At 36.0% G+C, this 19,025-nt stretch overlaps 1 protein-coding gene across 5 annotated transcripts in view; it reads left to right on the top strand.

Moving 5' to 3' along the window:
• Nucleotides 1-19,025, top strand: part of LOC116308296 (electrogenic aspartate/glutamate antiporter SLC25A12, mitochondrial) — a 48,523-nt gene that overhangs the window by 20,230 nt on the left and 9,268 nt on the right. For 3 of the 5 annotated variants that reach the window (XM_031718684.2, XM_031718685.2, XM_031718686.2), the window contains 8 exons: nucleotides 379-431; nucleotides 1,069-1,149; nucleotides 2,012-2,149; nucleotides 2,464-2,602; nucleotides 2,982-3,037; nucleotides 3,118-3,220; nucleotides 3,329-3,416; nucleotides 3,606-5,168. In XM_031718684.2, the coding sequence (XP_031574544.2) occupies nucleotides 379-431; nucleotides 1,069-1,149; nucleotides 2,012-2,149; nucleotides 2,464-2,602; nucleotides 2,982-3,037; nucleotides 3,118-3,220; nucleotides 3,329-3,416; nucleotides 3,606-3,795 (848 nt within the window). In that variant the 3' untranslated portion in view covers nucleotides 3,796-5,168. Of the gene's footprint in view, nucleotides 1-378; nucleotides 432-1,068; nucleotides 1,150-2,011; nucleotides 2,150-2,463; nucleotides 2,603-2,981; nucleotides 3,038-3,117; nucleotides 3,221-3,328; nucleotides 3,417-3,605; nucleotides 5,169-12,611; nucleotides 12,804-12,909; nucleotides 12,961-15,264; nucleotides 15,408-16,039; nucleotides 16,156-16,631; nucleotides 16,772-18,040; nucleotides 18,185-18,540; nucleotides 18,680-19,025 lie in introns of those variants that run through there. The other 2 variants (XM_089033163.1, XM_089033164.1) reach the window with 2 other exon arrangements.

Here is a 19,025-nt window from a genome sequence, read left to right as displayed (position 1 = left end):
AATAAACTTTGTTTGAGTCTCGAGTCTTCTAGCTTGACGCAAGCACTTTGCTAATCGGGAAGACCAAAAGAATAAAACATTTTTTCTTGGGAAGACTGGCCTATTTAACGTGTTTTTACCATATTTGGGGTTGTTGAACCGTTCAGTTTTGAAGTATAAGGTGGTGTTACAGCGAGGCGATTCCCAACTAATTTTTGTTTCGCGCAACATATTGCAGTTTTTTGAATGACATTCAAAAGTCACAACATTATTGTCATCGATTTGTGTTTTTGCACGCGCCATGTTACACCAACTTTTAACGCAACGATGTTGCGCTAAAAATCATTATCGTCGCGCAATAAATCCCGATATTTAGTTATCTTGTGTTCCAAATCTTAGGTCTTCTGCCTCAGCTCGTAGGAGTTTCACCCGAAAAAGCCATCAAACTAAGGGTAAGTTAAACCCAGCCCCAATCGAAAGAAAAGCTATGGAGTTATTTGGACACTGCTGTGATCTAGTAGAGGGAATCAATCTCGTACCCAGAGCCCACGTTCCTTTTGCTCAGTACCGAGAGGAACGTGAGCTCTATGTACGAGATTGAGAGGGAATCTAAGAACCTGTCCCTTCTAGTTCGACCTGCCAGACAGCAAAACTGGAAAGAAATTTGGAGTTCCAAGTTCAGATACAAAGTGCAGAATGTTTCAAACGTGTATTTGAACAAAACAAAAAAACGACTAGTTTGGTTTTCTCATAACGACTAGCGATAGAAACGAGCCACACGAATGACGTTTCTATGTTAATAAACATCATTTTCAAGCTCAAACTAAATGCTAATATCGTATTCTAAATACAATATTTTAGGTGAAAATGATGTTGTCTTAACATCGAATTTTCGCTTGTTCCTATCGCTAGTTTTTTAAATAAAAGGTTTACCTACGAGATATTTAAATGAGTATTTTCTATTAATTTATGTATGAATTTAGTTTTTCTAATAAAAAGTTTCCCTAAAAGATCTTCGATTAGTTTGTTTTTCTTTATTGTTTATCGTATTTATTGATGTCTCTGTTGATATAAATATTTTTCTTCTAGACTAATGACATGGTTCGAGGATTCTTCAGCGATAATGATGGTTTTATAAGTCTTCCATATGAGATCATTGCTGGTGGATGTGTAAGTATTATATTTATCACTAACAGACTTTGATTCTTGATAAAGGTACTTTTAGGTATACAATTTAATAAGAAAACTATAGTTGTAAAAGACCATGGTTCGCTGACATCTCCACAACATCATCAGGTCTAATGAAGACTTTGATTCATCCATACATTTATTTTATAAAGTTAGGTTTTACCAAAGGCATCTACAAAGCATTTCATACTTATCTAATAAGTAAAACGTTTGATACAAACTATAGCTTGTGGATAGCCATAGCAGGTGAAACTGTAACTTGTAAAAAATCTCAAGTCCATCAATAGTTATCGAGTGCTCACGGAAACATGTCAAATGTATAATCCTTGCCGCTCTCAGTTTTGTAGTTTATCAGGTGACTCTGACTCTGACTAGAGTGTTATCTATTCATGAAAAGGGTTTATAGGAAACAATTTAACCGTTATCATCAGTATGTCCTTCTGCACCCTATATGCTTAATTAAGTCGATTGTCCAAACAGATGGGGTAGATTTCATAGGACTGTATAACTTCACGGCATACTACAATGTGAACGTACGGAGTCAGTGAAATTTTCCGTTGACTTATTAAAAGCGTGCGAGGTTACTGCTCATTCAACTGATGAAATTGCTGGGACGTAGTACCTTCGAGATCACTCTACATGAGCACCAACATACCTTGCATGTTACGTCATAGCCACCATGTTGGTTGATGATAACAAAGCATTCCTCATTAGCTTCTCTTGTTAGATCAACTAACATGGTGGTTGTTTCATTGTATTTATGTCTCAGGGATTTTGAGTCATGTTGCTGCAGCCTAAAAATAAAAGCATCACTAACACCCTCATTCTTGTCTGTGTTTGGCAGGCTGGAGCAGCTCAGGTACTCTTTACCAATCCTCTTGAGATCGTTAAGATTCGCTTACAAGTAGCTGGAGAACAGCCTGGAAAGAAAGTGACTGCCTTGGCTTGTGTGAAAGAACTGGGCGTCACTGGACTCTACAAGGTACAATTGGTTAATCATTCATGGAATTTCCTTGTGTTGGCCTCTGTTCTAGCGCAACAAAAGTAATTTGTAGAACATTCACGCGAGAAAAGCGAAAATTTTTCATGTTTTCAGTCATGTTTCATGTTTTCCCCCAGCAGCAATCAAATGTAGTGTTCTGGTAATGCACTTTACTCTCACACTGAGGGTCCTCGACTCGTTGGTCCTCATTGAAATGATTCGAGGATTGCACTGCGCGTACACTGACATTTTCTTCCCTAAACACAACCATCTCTCCATTATAATTAAGAGTTTACATTTGATATTACTTTCAGGGTGCACGAGCCTGTTTCTTGCGTGACATTCCATTTTCTGGCATCTATTTTTCTGCTTATGCCCATTTGAAACTAAACTTTGCTGACGAAAACGGACATAACAGTGCAAAAAGCCAATTTTCTGCCGGAGTGATGGCAGGTAAATACCTCAGACACTTTAATGTTCACTCTATCATTACCGCATGCCGCCATACATCTGTCAGTAGGTTATTGTTTGCTGGCAATCAACCATCCGCTCAACCACCCACCGTTCATCCTCTCTATCAGTCTATCAGTCAGTCATTTGTTTATTCACGTAACATACATGCATACATACACATGCATTCAGTCAGTCAGTCTACAGTCAGTCAGTCAGTCGTTCGTTCGTTCGTTCGTTCGTTCGTTCGTTCGTTCGTTCGTTCGTTCGTTCGTTCGTTCGTTCTTTCATAATTTCAATTTATCTTTATTCTCTATTGCTTGCTTATTTATTCATTTCTTCATTCATTCATTCATTTAGTTTTGTCATCTTTTAATTCCAGGTATTCCGGCAGCCTTCCTGGTCACTCCTGCCGACGTCATCAAGACCAGGTTACAGGTACGGATCTCATGAATATGCTTTCATCTCAGATCAAACACCTCCTGTCTAATATTTTCTAAAACCTTGTCTAATACTAGGTCAAAGCCCGTCCAGGACAGCAAATCTACAGAGGAATATTTGATGCATTCACCAAGATTATGAAAGAAGAAGGTGGACGGGCGTTATGGAAGGGATCTGGGGGTGAGTTCAGTCATCTCTGCCCTCGCTCATAGTTCTAAAGCATCGTCCATATGTATGAAAAGTATAAACTTTAAAATCTTGTTTTTTCTTTCTTTTTTTTTTTTCCAGCTCGTGTTTTCAGATCTTCTCCTCAGTTTGGTGTCACACTCCTGACATATGAACAGCTAAAGAGACTATTCAATGTCGACTCTGAAGGGTATGTTATATAGTGTATGAGCATCTTGGATACTAATTGCGTCTTATATACTAATAATACGTCTGTAAATAATCCGACGACTGCGAGAGAAAAAAAAACGCAAAAAAACTTTTCGAAAAGTTTTTACGGCTGCTACTTGGCATCTCGATCAAGAATACAAATATTAAGTATGGCCTTTTTTGTTTCTAGTTCAACGACAAGTTCAAAGTCGGACTTGATCCCGACAAACCCAGACTTGTCTCTAAACCCCGACCACATTGGTGGAATGCGTGTTGCCGTAGCAACGTATGCTGGCATCGAGACGAGGTTTGGACTGTGTCTTCCTAAATTTCGAACGCCTCAAAAGATGACGCTGAATCCCATCCAACCCGAGAAATAAATCGAGGCGTTCTTTTTGTAAATAAAATTCATGGTATTTTATTTAACTGAACGTCGGCTCCTACTGGTACCATTGCCAAGCAACCCGGTGCCAATCCGAGCATTCACTGCACTCACTTTTCACTGGTTGTGCGTTATCAGTGGTATGTTTGTTGTCCGTTGTTTCCGTTGCGGTACGACTGGCACGGTACTACTTTGCTAGGTTAGAGTATTCTTGCGCGTTAAGCGATCGAATATATATTGAACCACTATGATATTATTAAAACAACCCAAACTATGAAAAATACTTCACCTTTATTATTCTAAAACACTAGTACTTTTCTTTCCTGCACCAGCTGTAATGTCTTGGCAGCTAGTGCGAACTGGAAAATCAAAAACAAAAACTGGTCAAAAGCAAAACAAAACAGATGGAAACCTGATGCACCGTATTATTTCATTCGCTTTCACTTTCTTTATCACCAAACAAACTGATGTCAAACTGATAAATTCCGTATCAAGATTTCTCCGTCATAAATAGCTCCGAAAATAATTCGAATCCTTTCGTTTAACTATCTCTGTATTACTGGTCATGTGGTTTGGTGGATTAAACTAGCCAGAACACAACTTTTCAGTAATGTACGATCACAAACAAGTGCATGAGCCAGGGTTCGTACGGGTTTTGGAAAGTCTTGGAAAGTTTTGGGAATCAATAATGCATTTTTCCAGGACCTGGAAAGTTTTGGAAAATTTCTTTTTCGACCACTGGGCTATGGAAAAGCTATGTTTTTTTTCTGTTGGTTGCCCAGGTCCTACCTTGCAAAGAACTCTAACTTTTCGTTGTATTAAAGTGTATATCAAGAATTTTTTGTTCTTTCAAAGTCACTTATATGTGAATAGTGTAGTAGTATGATTGCAATATTTTTGTATGTGGACTTCTCTTTTCAGAGATATAAACATCTGAAATATCAATATGCAAATGAGATGACGTAAATTCAAGACTAATTTATTATACAAAAATGCTTTTGTGGAAAGAACTGTTGTTTTTTTGTTTGCAAATCATCCTTATGTCTGAAATATGTGGCTTTGTACACTTTTAGGTTATTTCACTTCAGATGTAACCTATTCTTGAATTTACGTCATCTCATTTGGATATTAATATTTCAAATGTTTATATCTCTGAAAATAGAAGTCCACATACAAAAATATTGCAACCATACTACTACACTGTTCAAAAATAAGTGATTTTGAAAATAATCTTTTTTCCTTGATATACACTTTAATTAAAAACGCCGATGAAAGACAAACTGCACTGATTTATTATTTGAAAGTTCAACAGAACTCTTATCTTGTAGTTGTTGAGATTTTTTGTGAAATAAACAGAAAAATAAATGTTAATATGGTGCCATATTTTGTATTGGTTTGTATGTTAAATGTTTTTCATCCATGAATTTCACTTTTTTTTTTTTGATTTATGTGATTTTGGAAATTTTAGTTGATGGGCTTTGAGAAGCTTTTGGAAAAGTTTTGGAAATTTTCACTGAGGAATCTGTACGAACCTGATGAACACAAATTATACATATAGCTATTTTTACTTTGCCAGGAATAAAATTTCACTCACTTTTACACAATATTCCATCCTTATTTTCAGTTGACTTTCCACGGGCTAGTTATCTCTTCTTAAAGTTAAATATATTAATTATCGATAAAATCCAATATGTAAAAAAAAGATAAAATCTTAAATGTAAACTACCGATTTTTAGTGCAAAAAAATCACTAATGTGAATAATGGCGGCATGAGATTTGATTCGCCTCCTTTGAAGCGGCTCAATCGACATTTTAATAAAACTCGGTGCTATCGACAGGCCGTCTAAGTAAAGAAGATTGTGCAGAATGATATATTCGGTAGATTGTTCCCTTGTAAAAAAGCCGCTTATAAAGATAGTAGTTTTATTTGTTTCCTGATTAACATCGAGTACTGCTCTGTAAAAGTGATATATACACACCTTATTACTCGGGCTTTCGAAGAAATGCCCGAGGTATAAATTGGGCTTCGTTATTTTTTGCTGCTGCCTCGAAGAGGCGAAGCCACTATGCCATCGGTTGTGTGTCCGTGAGTAAGAGTATAACAGCGCAGGAAGCCCAAAAAGTACTCGAACAACCAATCAGCAGTCAGCCGATTACCGAAGTCTGTCTCGTAGACAATCGCTAAACTTCGGAACCAATCACCCCTCAAACGAAGGAATGTCGGCATTATTCTTTCTTTCCGATTACTGTCGATTTGCGATCGCTACCTCGTGCTTGACGTGCAGCTCGTACTTGGCTAACTTCTTTCCACGAGTTTAGGTAAATAAAGTTTATTTTGCTAAAAAATTGAACAATGTCACTTATTACAGCATTCATATCGTTTTTCTAAGGGATAAAATGAAAGGCTTTTCAAGTGTTTCAACTTTTAGGTTGCTGTTTACACAGAAAGAAACTGACTATTCAGCTAAGTCAATCTCGTAGTAGTACTTGGTCGATAGTACGGTGTAGATACTTGTTTAGGACAGAGAAGCCGTGTTTTCATCAAATTCAACCATATAATTTATCACAGCTTTCATTTGGTATTTCTTTACGGTAAAGTGAAAGGTTTTGTAGGTGTTATTCAAATTTTAGGCCGATGTTTGGCCAATGGCTGACCTCAGATACAAAAATGCAGATAAAAAATATCAGCCTCTTCGGAGGATAATTGAGCTTCTGAGGATAATTGAGCCTTTTTGGAGGATAATTCAGCCCCATAGTGGGAGTGATAGTCAACAAATCGCCCTCGAAGCCCTAAGATGCATGCGTCAAGTCAAAGTCTATGCTCATGCGCAGAATCAGCCATGAGCACATGCTTGATATGAATGCAGGAATAGGACGTTTGCACGATGTCATCATTTGACTCCCACTACCAAGTAGTCTCCCTCGCACCCGTTTTTAGTGTCGGTCGTCACGCAACGCTCCCTCCCCACAGGGAGGGAGCGTTGCGCGACGACCGACACTAAAAACGGATGCGAGGGAGACTAACTACCAAGATGCTTCGCGAAATTTCTTTCTTATTTAAATTTGTATTCCCTCATGAGAATAGTAAGAAAATTGGTGCTAATTAACTGAACAAAAGAAAGTGTGCAAGGGAGTCTGGTAGTAGAGGTCAATGACGCCATCGTGCAAACGTCCTATTGCTCGTCCATTTTGTCTAGTTATTCGCAGGTAAAAATTAAGTACGCTCACAACTAACAGCACACGACAAGGAATAACACGGAAGTCAAGCGTGAATAATCAACGAAGCAGCCGTGAGCGATAAATAGTTGTGAGCATACTTATTTTTATTTGACTGCCTTAAAACCCTTCAATGCATATGAAATTAAAGGAGAATATTTGTAAAAGATACATCTTTTAGTGACTTCATTTAGAAAAAAATCGTTCGATGATTTTTTGAATGCCGCTTTCATCGATATTTTCTATCGCGTTTGACAACAAATGGGGTCATTTAGCTTCATATCAAAAAATCCATAACGTTAGAAAGAATGTCACAATTTGATTCATACTTAATAAGGTCAGTGTCTATATCCGTACCTATATTCTAATTACTAAAAATATTGAATCCACTAAATTAAAGTCCCGATTTTGAGGGTATAAAGTTGACACGCTGGAAATGATAGTAAAAGTCCATGAAAATATTCATCGCGTAATATTTGGAAAACACTCTCATAAATATTTTTCATATTGCAATATGTTGAGTGCCTTGATGAATACTATCGACTGGTGCAAGTCGCTTTGAAAGTTTAGGTCTAGTTTTCGAGAAAATAAGCGGTAAACGATTTCTATGATGTCATCATTACGTCATAACGAAAAGTCCTCTTTAAACTAATTTATCATTTTTTGAAACCTTTAATCCCTTCCTGACATTGTGTGAAAAGCGCTTGCAGATGGAGTTATTCAAGACGAAGTTGTAGCCGTTTCAATGCGGCTAGGTGTGCCAGACCAAAACTACCCAGAGCCTATATAATTAAGGGGGATGGCTGTCACCTTGATTGAGAAACATCATATAACGTCCTCAGTCTTTAGATTATCCTTTATATTTTGTCGTTATTTTCAAACTGACTCCAAAGGGCTTGGCCATTCAATCACTTCCGTCCGTCCGTACGGGCGTCCGAAAGGCCTTTGGGCGTCCGTGTACACAAGAATCCCGATTGGCTGGTTAGATTTTATTTTTATTTTGGCGGGAATGTCGACGCGTTGCAACATCCGGGTACCAATAAAGGTACACACGTACAAATATGTAAAAAAAATTACACCTGTTATTACGTATAGAAATACCGAAAGATATATAACAACACAATTTTTTATTCAAGCTTATATTTATATTTATATTTACTCTATTTGCGATGGAACCCCTTTCCGAAATCGATATGTCGAAAGAAAGCTCAGAGGAGAATGAAGCCAAAAGAAAGGCCAGAAGTAAAAGAGTTTTTTCGGAAGAGGAAAAGCTCTGGAGGCGTGAAAAAGAAAGGCAAAGACGAAGGAATCTCACCGAAGACCGAAAAGCGGCAAGCAGAGAGAGAGAAAGCGCAAATCCAGGCGGGACTTCGATTATGAACAAGGAGAACATGATCGTGAAAGAAAAAGGAATATGAGGCAAAACTTGACGGATGAACAAAGAGAAAATGAACGTGAAAGACAAAGGAATTTGAAGCAAAACTACTAGCTAAGGCGGCTCTCAAATGCACAGAAAAAATCGCTTTAGGGCAAGTTATAAACCAAAGACAATTAAAAAAACTTTCATGTATTCAAAGATGGATCAAGAAGTGTTCTTCAAGAATTCAGGTGTGTTTTTTTAGCAAACAATCGTATATTATTATTTTTTGACAAGCATTTTTTCTCGACGAATTGACAAATCAAAGACTTTCTCTCAAAACTTTTAATATTTCTATGGATAAGCTTAATTTATTTTAATGCTGGATGAAATATAACATGAAGAGCATATTACAACAAATATCCGTCCTTTATTTAGCTTTGTAAATCATTAACAATTCGGTTGTTTTTAACCAACTATCGTATGTTTTTCGTTCAAGAAAAATGCAGCTTTGTTTGCCTCCTATCGCGGGTCCCATCGGCAAAACAAAGCTGAAGACTTTCATTCAATAATTTTATATCTTTCTTCAGATTATTTATTTATATTTTGAATGAAATGTAAAATTACACCAGATATTCAACTGCTTATTAAGTTGTTCAAACTAGCCATGATCATACAAATGAGCTTAAATTTGTGTTGTTGAGAGATGTTGTTGTATAAAGACCTTGTCTTTCACTTTATAAAGCTAAAAAATGTTCAAAAACATTTACAAATGCCAATTTACTGACAAAGAAATTAGTCATTTTGTATTTTGCATTATTTTCTATTTTGTGTCAGTTGTTCCTGTCAAGTTTAATACTGAATGTAAACTTTGTTTTTCGAAATCCTTCGTGATTTTCGTATCTTTCTCACACATGAAAACTGGTAAAATCGAATCTCAAAATTTAGTAAGCTTAGTTTTCAAGCTTCTCGAAAACTAATTAATTCTTATATGAAAGGAATAAAATTATTTCAATAAAGTAATTAAGAAAGCTTTTTCTTTTAACTGATGACACATTTGCTTTCATTTCTCAAGTTTAGTTAGTTGATGATCTCCAGCCAATTTTCTCTCTGATGCTACCAAAGCATTTTTTTTTTCATTGCGGTAAAAATACATTTAATGTAAAAACATCAAAATTCCTATGGAAAACCAAACATCGTTATGTAAAAGACGCAAGTACGCTTTTTTTTTTTTTGCTCGCCTTAACCAGTTTTCAAGTCTGTTTTATAGTCCTGATTTGCCCTAAAAGAATCGGGAATCTCCAAAATTTCGATTTCAATGAAAGACATCCAAGGTAACTTTCACTAAACCTGATATTTTGTTGGATTGTCTGTAGTTATCTTTCGTTTTTTTAAAGTAAAATTAAACAGGAATTCAAAGCTTAAAAATGTCGGCCATGGAAAACTTTGTCGAAGAATCTTCAAAGAACAAAACTAGCCCCTGGGGTGGCTGGTGGTGAGTTTATACAAAATTCCTAAGTGGGAGAGTATGATCGCGCATAGAAAACAATGTACAGTGGAACCCCGCCTTACGGCCACCCGCTTAATACGGCCACCCCGTTATTGCGGTCAGCTCTTTTGGGTCCCGACGAAATGCCCATACATTTACTGTAAATTGTACCCGCTTAATACGGCCACCAGTTAATACGGCCAACGGCCACTTTTTTGTGGCCCGATTGACAAACTTCCATACTTTTTAACCCCGTACTCCGGCCAGGACAAATAGGTTAGAATTTAGATCTTAATGTAAATACTGTAAAGTTATTGCTGCAAAATCTGTGATTCTTTTATTCATTCAGTTACCATCCTACAGTAATGCTTTTTGTAGAATTAGAATCAACACAACAACTTCAGACAGAGAAACACGTATACAGCGCGATGCGCTAAAGTATGTCCGCATTTATTTTATAGCGGTACAGTATTGAAACAAGCCATGCCGATAGCCTGTCTTGGGGTGATATCCAGCCTCGAGTCAGTATGGCTTCAAAGGAAGCTTCGTTTGTCTGTACAGAGCAAAGTCACTTATTTTAAAAAGTAGTTGTTACTGTACTCAGTTTTCTCTGTTCTACTGTTATATCTATAGTCCTTTACTACTGTATAATTTAAAGTTTTAAAGCACTACTAAAGTTGAGTTATAACTGAGCTCCAATAGCATCAGAAGTTTTAGAAACATTATTTAAAGATACCATATGCATTATTGCACTTTATTTGTTTAGTAGTTTCGTACTGATTAATAAAACACGTTTTTAACATATTTTTGACAGCCCGGTTAATACGGCCACCCCGTTAAAACGGCCACTTTTGAATGTCCCTTCGGGGGCCGGATTAACGGGGTTCCACTGTAGTGCATTTCGATTCGATTTCAATGCATGGTTTTTATTATGGAAAAATAATTGAAGATTTTTTCCCCGATCTTATTTTTACCTTTCAGATTAATTCAAATTGGGCTCCCTGGCTCCCTAATTTCGTATCGGGAGCTCCGCTTTTAGGCAGTGCCTAAATATATTAGATATGCATTATATGCTGTATAACTTGCTAGTGTTTACTTTATTTTGCAATTGTTTGCGTTTTTATTAGTGGAATGATTTAATAAAAATTACTTCTAGAATTAAACAACTATTGAAGTGTTTTTGAAGTGATATAACGTAGTCTTGCTACACAGTTTATTCCCAAAGTTTCTTTCAACATTGGCGGATCTTGGGGTGGGTTTTGGGGTTTGCAACCCCCCCCCCCCCCCCCCCTATGAGAGCCATCGTGATTTATTATTCTTATTCTTATTCTTTTTTTTTTTTCATGACAACACCAAAAGCATCACGAGTTTCATTAAAACAGGGGTGCCGAACACATTTCGCTCGCTTTTTTTTCTCTATACGCCGTGTGTGGGACCTGAAACAACCATGCTCGCCAGCAGCAAATAATCGTCTCCCTAACCCTTTGGTCTGCTATATCTATCAACCACCTCAATCAATGCTACAACCCCCCCTTTCAAAAAATCCTGGATCCTCCCCTGTTTAAGAATTCACCATCTTACCCTATAACCCTCGCGGCAGCAAAATGGCGACTCATTAGAATTTATACGATAATTTTTAAATTTTAGCTTTTTAAAATTTTACCTTTAATAAAAAAAGGCGTAACGCTGGTTTTTAAAAAGTCTTTTTTGGGTTCGGTCTTTCGGGGGCTCAAATCAAATGGCGGAATTTTTAATTTGCCCCCTCTCCCCTACGGGAAACCTTGGCTACGTCCCTGTTTCCCTTCCATTTTCCTGCGCTTAGAAGTTCTTTGCTAAAGATCCAGTCCGCGGTCAAAGTCGCCTTCTAAAAGATTATCCTTGTGCTGTTATGATGTACAAGTGTGAATTCCAGTAACGGTTATTATTTTAGGTCTCGATATTGGTTCTAGGATTTTAATACCGTAAGCAATCTCGTACCCATACCCTTTATTTCTTACTGCGCATGCTCGACGAAATGCGCGGTAAGAAATAAAGGTTTGCGCAGTAGAAAATAAAGGCTATATCTGGGTACTAGAGACCAAACCAGGCGCTGTCCCAGGCACTGACGACAGGAAGGCGCCGGAAGACTCTGGGTACTAGATTGTGCGCTCATTGCATCTGAAAAACCTCTCCAATTGGTTGCCTGCCCCATTTTAAAGCGGCAAAATTACAGACTGATTTATAGAGAGCTAGCATGCATCAGTAATGTAGTACTGTAGTATTCATTAAGTTAGTTGTCGTTGTTTTCGTTGTTCTAGCTTTTTATTATTCACTTCTTATCAACAACAAAAATGTCCTAGATATTCAAATTCAGTTGACTGAAAACAAGCAACTCAACAACAAAAATACCTTGCTAATCTAATTCTAATCTAATCTTTTATTTCTTCGGCTTATTGTTTTCTATATTATTCTCCTTCATTCTTTATAAAGCATTTCTATTTGTATGACTCAAGCTTTTCTGCTCCCTTATTAATCAACAAAAATTTGTTTCTCTTTTTTTTCCTTCTTATTGATTAAACTATTGTCATTTTTTTCTGTACGTTCATGGCCCAAGGCCGATTTGTCCGATTTGTCGTTTTTGCCACCCTCCCTTCCCTTTCAAAGATTCCCTTGCATGTTCACGAATACGATCACATGCTCATCACATGCACATCACCATATTTGGTATTGGCGCGCTCGTGAGGAAAACACCACAGGAAACCCATAGTAGTTGTACAATCAATGTTTATAATATCTCGTGCTTTGGTTGCAGAATGAGAAACTCTTTCATTTATTAGATTTTTTATTCGTTTTTTCACCAATAATATTAACAATGCTAGAGGAAATAAGACGAAAAGACTCTATAACGAGGAATTTTGGATGGCCGCTAGTATCAAGGGCGAACTGCAAGGCGATCATTGTTGATGTAAGCTTTGGCTATTTTCCTTACAAATTCCCTCCTTTTTAAAATTTTATCGTATCATTTTGCGTCGTTTTATAACAATTTATCTCAAGGTGTTTTATTGTTGTAGTACTCTGTGAGGCCAGCTGATCCAAAGGAGCTTCAACGAATCTTTAACAAGGTTAGTTTACCAGCTACTTTGTGGTCTAAATACCTGTATATTTAACCTCTGGTTTTGGAGGAAAAAACATGTACATTGTACTTTGACTTAAAGAAAGACAGCTACTCGGGTCTTTACTTGTTGAAAAGCCTTAACATCTTATCTTTTGTTATCTCGATTATAATTTAAAGGTTTCAATTCGATCTGTGGTTGCAGTTTCGTAAAAAGCAATGCAAATAAATATTTCCAGTGAGCAACCACTCGTTAGAAAAGTTATGTAGCCATGATGTTTTCTGTTCCTCTAAAAATCGTGTTTCGTTTATCATCAGGAAGTAATAACGCTATCATTGTCGTCTTAAATATTATTGGAGTGCTGCGGTAACTTTAGTTTGCAGGTTCAGTTCTAATAACGGAATTTAAGAGAGGTATATTTTGTATACCCCTCAGATATACCGGTTTGGCTTGTTTATATTTCACGTTTTCTGGCAGCCAATTTGGATGACAGGGTGATGGAATACTTTTCCATCGTTGCTCATAAATGATTAAGTGTAAAGGGATATTATATTATCACACAAAACCTCAATTAATGATGATCAATTATGTGAATGTGGGAGGGCAGGGATGCTTGTTGAAAATTTTGAAAATGACCCCAAAAAGGTACTGACTTCCTCTGGCAGTATTCATGCAAAAATCAGATGCTATATATTCTTGGTGTACATGTCTCATCATATCCCCCATGTTGGTTGACAATAACAAAGTATTTCTCTTTAGCTTCTCTTGTCATATAAACCAACACGGCAACATATATTTATATCTTGAGAGATTTGAGTCCTGTTACAGTAAAAACCCACATAAAAGAACACCCATTTTTGGAGTTGAGGCTGATTTTGTTCTTATTTAACAGGTGTTTACCGAAAAATCAGCCTGAAGGTGTTCTTAAGGTGTTCTTAAAATAAATGTTTCTAAAATACATACAGTATTACTATAGACTAGCAATACATGTAGATGATATCAATGTGTAAGTTCAAAGATGTTATTTAAAAAAATCTTGACTGCAATAATAGTAGTTAGCTGTATCAAAACAGTAGAAAAATAAATTATTGTCAGGTCAGGCTTGGAGTCTGCTACTGCTAACACTGTAATCTAAACTGTCTCCCCCCCCTCCTCCATCAGTGTATACATGAGTACTGATGAGGAGGCAAAAATATTGATCTTATTTTTTTTAAGAACACTTTTTGCTATTTCAGGCTGATTGTGTTCTTATTTACATGGTACTTAAAATGCCCAAATTCAGGCTGGGTGTTCTTAACCCACTTGTTCTTTTATGTGGGTTTTTACTGTATTGCATTACAAGAATATAATTATTTGTAATCTAACCAGTGGGCTATTATTATTAAGCCTTGCATTCTGATTGGCTATGCTGCAAACATACATGTAGAACAACATTGGATCTACAGGAATGTCATTGCCTGTGAACACCCTTCCTTTCAAGGATTTTCTTGAAAATATGGAAAATAGCATTTCTGGGAAAGAGAGATTGATATTTGTTTTGGGAGGGAACCCACCAACTCAAATTACCTACATCTGCTCCTTCATTGTGCATCTCACACTAAATTATGCAGATGGATGCACACAAGAGGCACTAATAATCACAAAGTGAAGCCAAGTCTAGCTAAGCTTCTTTAGAAATTACTTTTATTGACACATAGCTAAGATATAAGTAACTTATCATTTTTTCACACTACAAGTTTATCTTATAACAATAGGATAAACTGGGGCATATCAGAGAAAATCTCATATCAATACTACTATGGACTAGGCCAAACAAAAAAATAAGTGTGTTTCCTGCTGTGCAATCGACCCTAATTTTCTTGCTGATTTTTGTCGACCCTAATATTTTTTCATTCGCAAATGCACCACAGGGCTCCCAGTAAGCTCATTTCCACTGTTGTATCAGTAAAAAAATCCTACCTACCCACCCCAATTATTTTTCTCATGCAACAGGAAACACACTTATTTTTTTGTTTGGCCTTATTGATATTCATCTCTGAACTCCAAGTACTGTGGTTCAATGCTGAAATGGTATGGTCAGTTTATAGATCTACTGTACAGTTGTAGGCTATGACTTTGGAATTTAGCCTTATGTTGAGCAACCAAAGCAAATATCATGCCTTTTTTATGCTGGAGACTCATGAAATACTGGGATAACCACAACAACAACCACGATGAGTTTATTACCACATATACAAAAACAAGTAGCAGTCTGTGTTTGCATTCTTGAACTAATTGTGGTCAAAAATACTGAACCTTTCCATTCTCCAACAGTATGCCACAGTTGAACAGGATGGACAAAAGTACATGACACCAGAAAACCTTATCAGGGACTACCTTGGCATGCAAAAGATTCAAGAATATGATGAAACAACATTATCCCTACTAGCTGGTGTTGTTGACCAGACCAAAGATGGGTTAGTTACAAATCATTTATGAAAAGATGACAATTATGTGTACAGTAACATTTCCTGTAATATCTTTAGTAGTAGATTATAGAATGGGTTGTTTAAACCTATACTTATTATATAGACAGCATATTACACAAGTAGAGATAGGATTTTAAGGTTTTCAATATTCTATTTGTTGAATTACCCAAATATAAAGGGGTAACTTTCCATGAAAACTTATCTGTTTTCATACTTGCTTAAGTATTTTTGCATGCGATGAATGCCAAATGTGTGACAACTTTATCAGTCAGTAGTCAGCAGTCATATTATAATCCAGTACAAAATGTTTGCCCTAAAAGAAGGTTTTGGTCCATCTCCAATAATGCGGCTGTAAAGTGGCTGTTACATATATAGTGGAATTTGTAGCAGCAACTTATTTGCAGCAGCATTGTCGGACAAATCATCAGTTACAAGTTTCACCATAACATGATACTAACTGGCCTTGTGCAGATGCTTTGTAAAGAAATAGAATGTACACTGTAAGATCCACTCATGCCCCCGAAACTTGTGCTAAATAGTTCACAATGCATGTGAAGCATTTGCACATAAGTGTAAGACTATACATCGAAATTAATGGATTTTTGTTTTTGTTTTCCTAGACTTATTTCATTCAGTGAGTTTGTTGCATTTGAGGGGCTTCTTCGTGACCCTGATAGCTATCACAAATTGATTTTTCAATTATTTGACTTGGATGGCAAAGGTTCTGTCTCTTTTGGTAAGTAAATTTAAAACAATTCAATATATACACTATTGTTTTTCTTTATTAGTACATTTATCTCTCAAGCATGGGTACTCTTATCAGGGCCTAAAATAACAGCTGATCCGTCGTTTGTCATGAACACAGGTCAAATTTGTTTTAACCTCATTTCTGGCTAAACGTGACCAGCAAGGCAAACAGTTTAAGCTGGGCTGCCATCATTTTAAGCCCTGCTTATAGTACATGCTTGCCTCTCTGCATTATTACCTGCCTCAAGATTCCCAATCTCAGTGTTGCATAATTAGTGGAGCTGCATGTTGATTCCTTTTCGTGTTTGGAGATTTTTATTCAGGTTCTCCAGTTTTTCCTCCTCTGCAAAACTCAATTTAAAGAGCTCTTCTAGAGCCACTGCTAAATACCATGAATTATTTTTGTTTTATTTGTATTTTTAAAATTATTGTATTATTATATAAATAGGAATTTTTCTTTTACAGATGAGTTCCAGACTGTCATCAAAAAGACAAAATTCTACGATAAACTTGAATTCCATTTCGAGTCAGAGTTAATAAACAGTTACTTTGGAGCGAAAAAGGACAGATGTGTACCATTTCATGAGTTTTCTCATCTCCTTCAGGTAAACATTATTGATATAAACTAAGGTGCTGTAATGACGTTATTACATTACCATTGATTTGCAAGAAATGTTGCTTGTTATTATCACTTTTCATGTAACAAATTTTCGTTCTTGCAAATAGTAGAGAAAACTTCCAATTAAGGATTGTCATTACGTTAATTAATAAGTAATTAATATCATCCATTAATATTAATACAATAATAATATAATGATATAATGATAATATATTAATTAATATATTAATATTATTATATTAATTAGTGTTGCTTAGAAATGTCCATAATTTATGCATTAACCCAAACTGAATCAGGTTGGTGTGAATTGCACACTTGCTCCATTTTGATTTTGTCATGGATTGAAGGTTCAAGCAGAAGCAAAAACATATCATCATGAGCTTGCAACTAAAGAGCTAGCATAATATTGAAAACTGCAGTAATTGAAGACATTGAAATTTCGTAATAACAATAAGTAATAATAATAATATAATACCTATATGTATTTCATTTAATTTCTAAAAACATTATCAGTCAGAGATCAAAAATCTAAAATCTGAGACCAGGTGGAATTGTGGGGGACTGAGTGTTTTCTCATTAAAAATTCAAAATACACTTAGCTGGACAATTTACTAATGCAGGTCATCACTCAAAGTTGGCCAGCATATTATTTTGATAATAACTTGTTGCAAACTACTAATATTTAAAATCACAAAATTATTCACAGCTTACATAACTGGGCACAATCCATTTCAGTCCTAGATTTCAGATCATTGACCATTGATGGTTTTTGAAATAGGTGTACAGTAGGTCCTTATGGAGGCATTGCACCATCAAGTGATGGCAGCCATGACAGGAGGCAGGAACAATTGAAGCTTCTCTAATCTCATTTACAAGAGAAAGAATTTAGTTACCAGGGCCTGGTTGTACGAAGCCTGGATTAAAGCACTATCCAGCGGATAAATCCTTATCAATGCTGTTATCCGATAAATTTATCCACTGGATAGCGCTATCTAGGCTTCGTACGACTGGGCCCAGGAGAAAAGACTCAATTGTTGTCATGGCTGCCATCACGTGATGATGCAAAGCCTGTATTCATTGAATGATCCTGACATCCATATATAATTATATTCATAGAAATTCATATCCCTAGTTAATGTTTTCTGAAACTAAACATTTGGGTAAAAATTACCATGAAGGCAAATTATGTTAGATTTATATATTCAGTTGCTGTTTAATGTTTGAGTATGAATTTTTGTTGTTGGCTATATTTCAGGATTTTGAAAAGGAATACCAGCGCCAGGCATTCTTTTATGCAAAAATGTCAAATGGTGAAATACCAGCTACAAGGTTTGCAGAAATCATGAAGACTCTTAGAGGCCATCTTCTTACTCCATATGTGCGAGCATATCTCTTAACGGTGTGTTAAAGCATATAGATTGTAGTAATAGTAATTTGTATATATAAGCAATGAATCTATAGAGATTTATTACATGAAATGTTTGTCTCTGACTTTAAAAATTTAAAACAATTTTACAGATGTTTCAATCCGTTAACGCAGATCTTTTCAGTGTGTTCAGGGATCAAAACTTTTGTAAAAAAAATTAATTAAAAAAAAGTAATATTATGAATCCTGACTTCAATCAGTTATAGTATTTTTAATCAATAGAGATTATTTTGACATGGAAAGTGGACGCATGCGTTTTTTATTCAAGTGTTGTAAAGTATCATAAGATGAATGGGCGAGTCTTCAAGCATTTTTTTGTACCCAATTAGGTGGCAGGAGGTGAAGCACGTCACCGTGTAAGCTACGGTTACTACAGGGCATTCAATAGCATGCTTGATAACATTCTCATCCTTCATGATGTTTCCAATAAAGTGGCCAAGGGGAAACGATATAAAGAAATAAAGAAAGGTGAGGTCTTCTTAGCTCTGTCATGAATGACATTCTTAATTTATACAGAAAGCTTAGAATGATCATAGGGTAGCACTATCTAGCTGGTGGTGTAGCTGTGAAAGTGGTTTTCATAAATCTGTGATATACTCTTTAAATAGCAGATTAATCACTACCTCATGATAATTTTTCGTTTTCTTTTGTCTTTTTTGACTAGTAAACTTCTAATAATTAGTACATTTTGTTTCACAGGCTTATGAAATCCACTTTAAAAGAAGGACTATTTATTTCTATTTCTTTATTTTATCAAAGAACATGACCAATAGTAGACACTTTCAAAACATCAGAACTTATAGAATCTTGGATT

Source organism: Actinia tenebrosa, unplaced genomic scaffold (genome assembly GCF_029948245.1).
Source record: "Actinia tenebrosa isolate PJP-AT-01 unplaced genomic scaffold, QUT_ActTen_1.0 PGA_scaffold1__47_contigs__length_23844297, whole genome shotgun sequence".
Classification (NCBI taxonomy): Eukaryota; Metazoa; Cnidaria; class Anthozoa; order Actiniaria; family Actiniidae; genus Actinia; species Actinia tenebrosa.
This window is presented reverse-complemented; position numbering and strand designations above follow the sequence as displayed.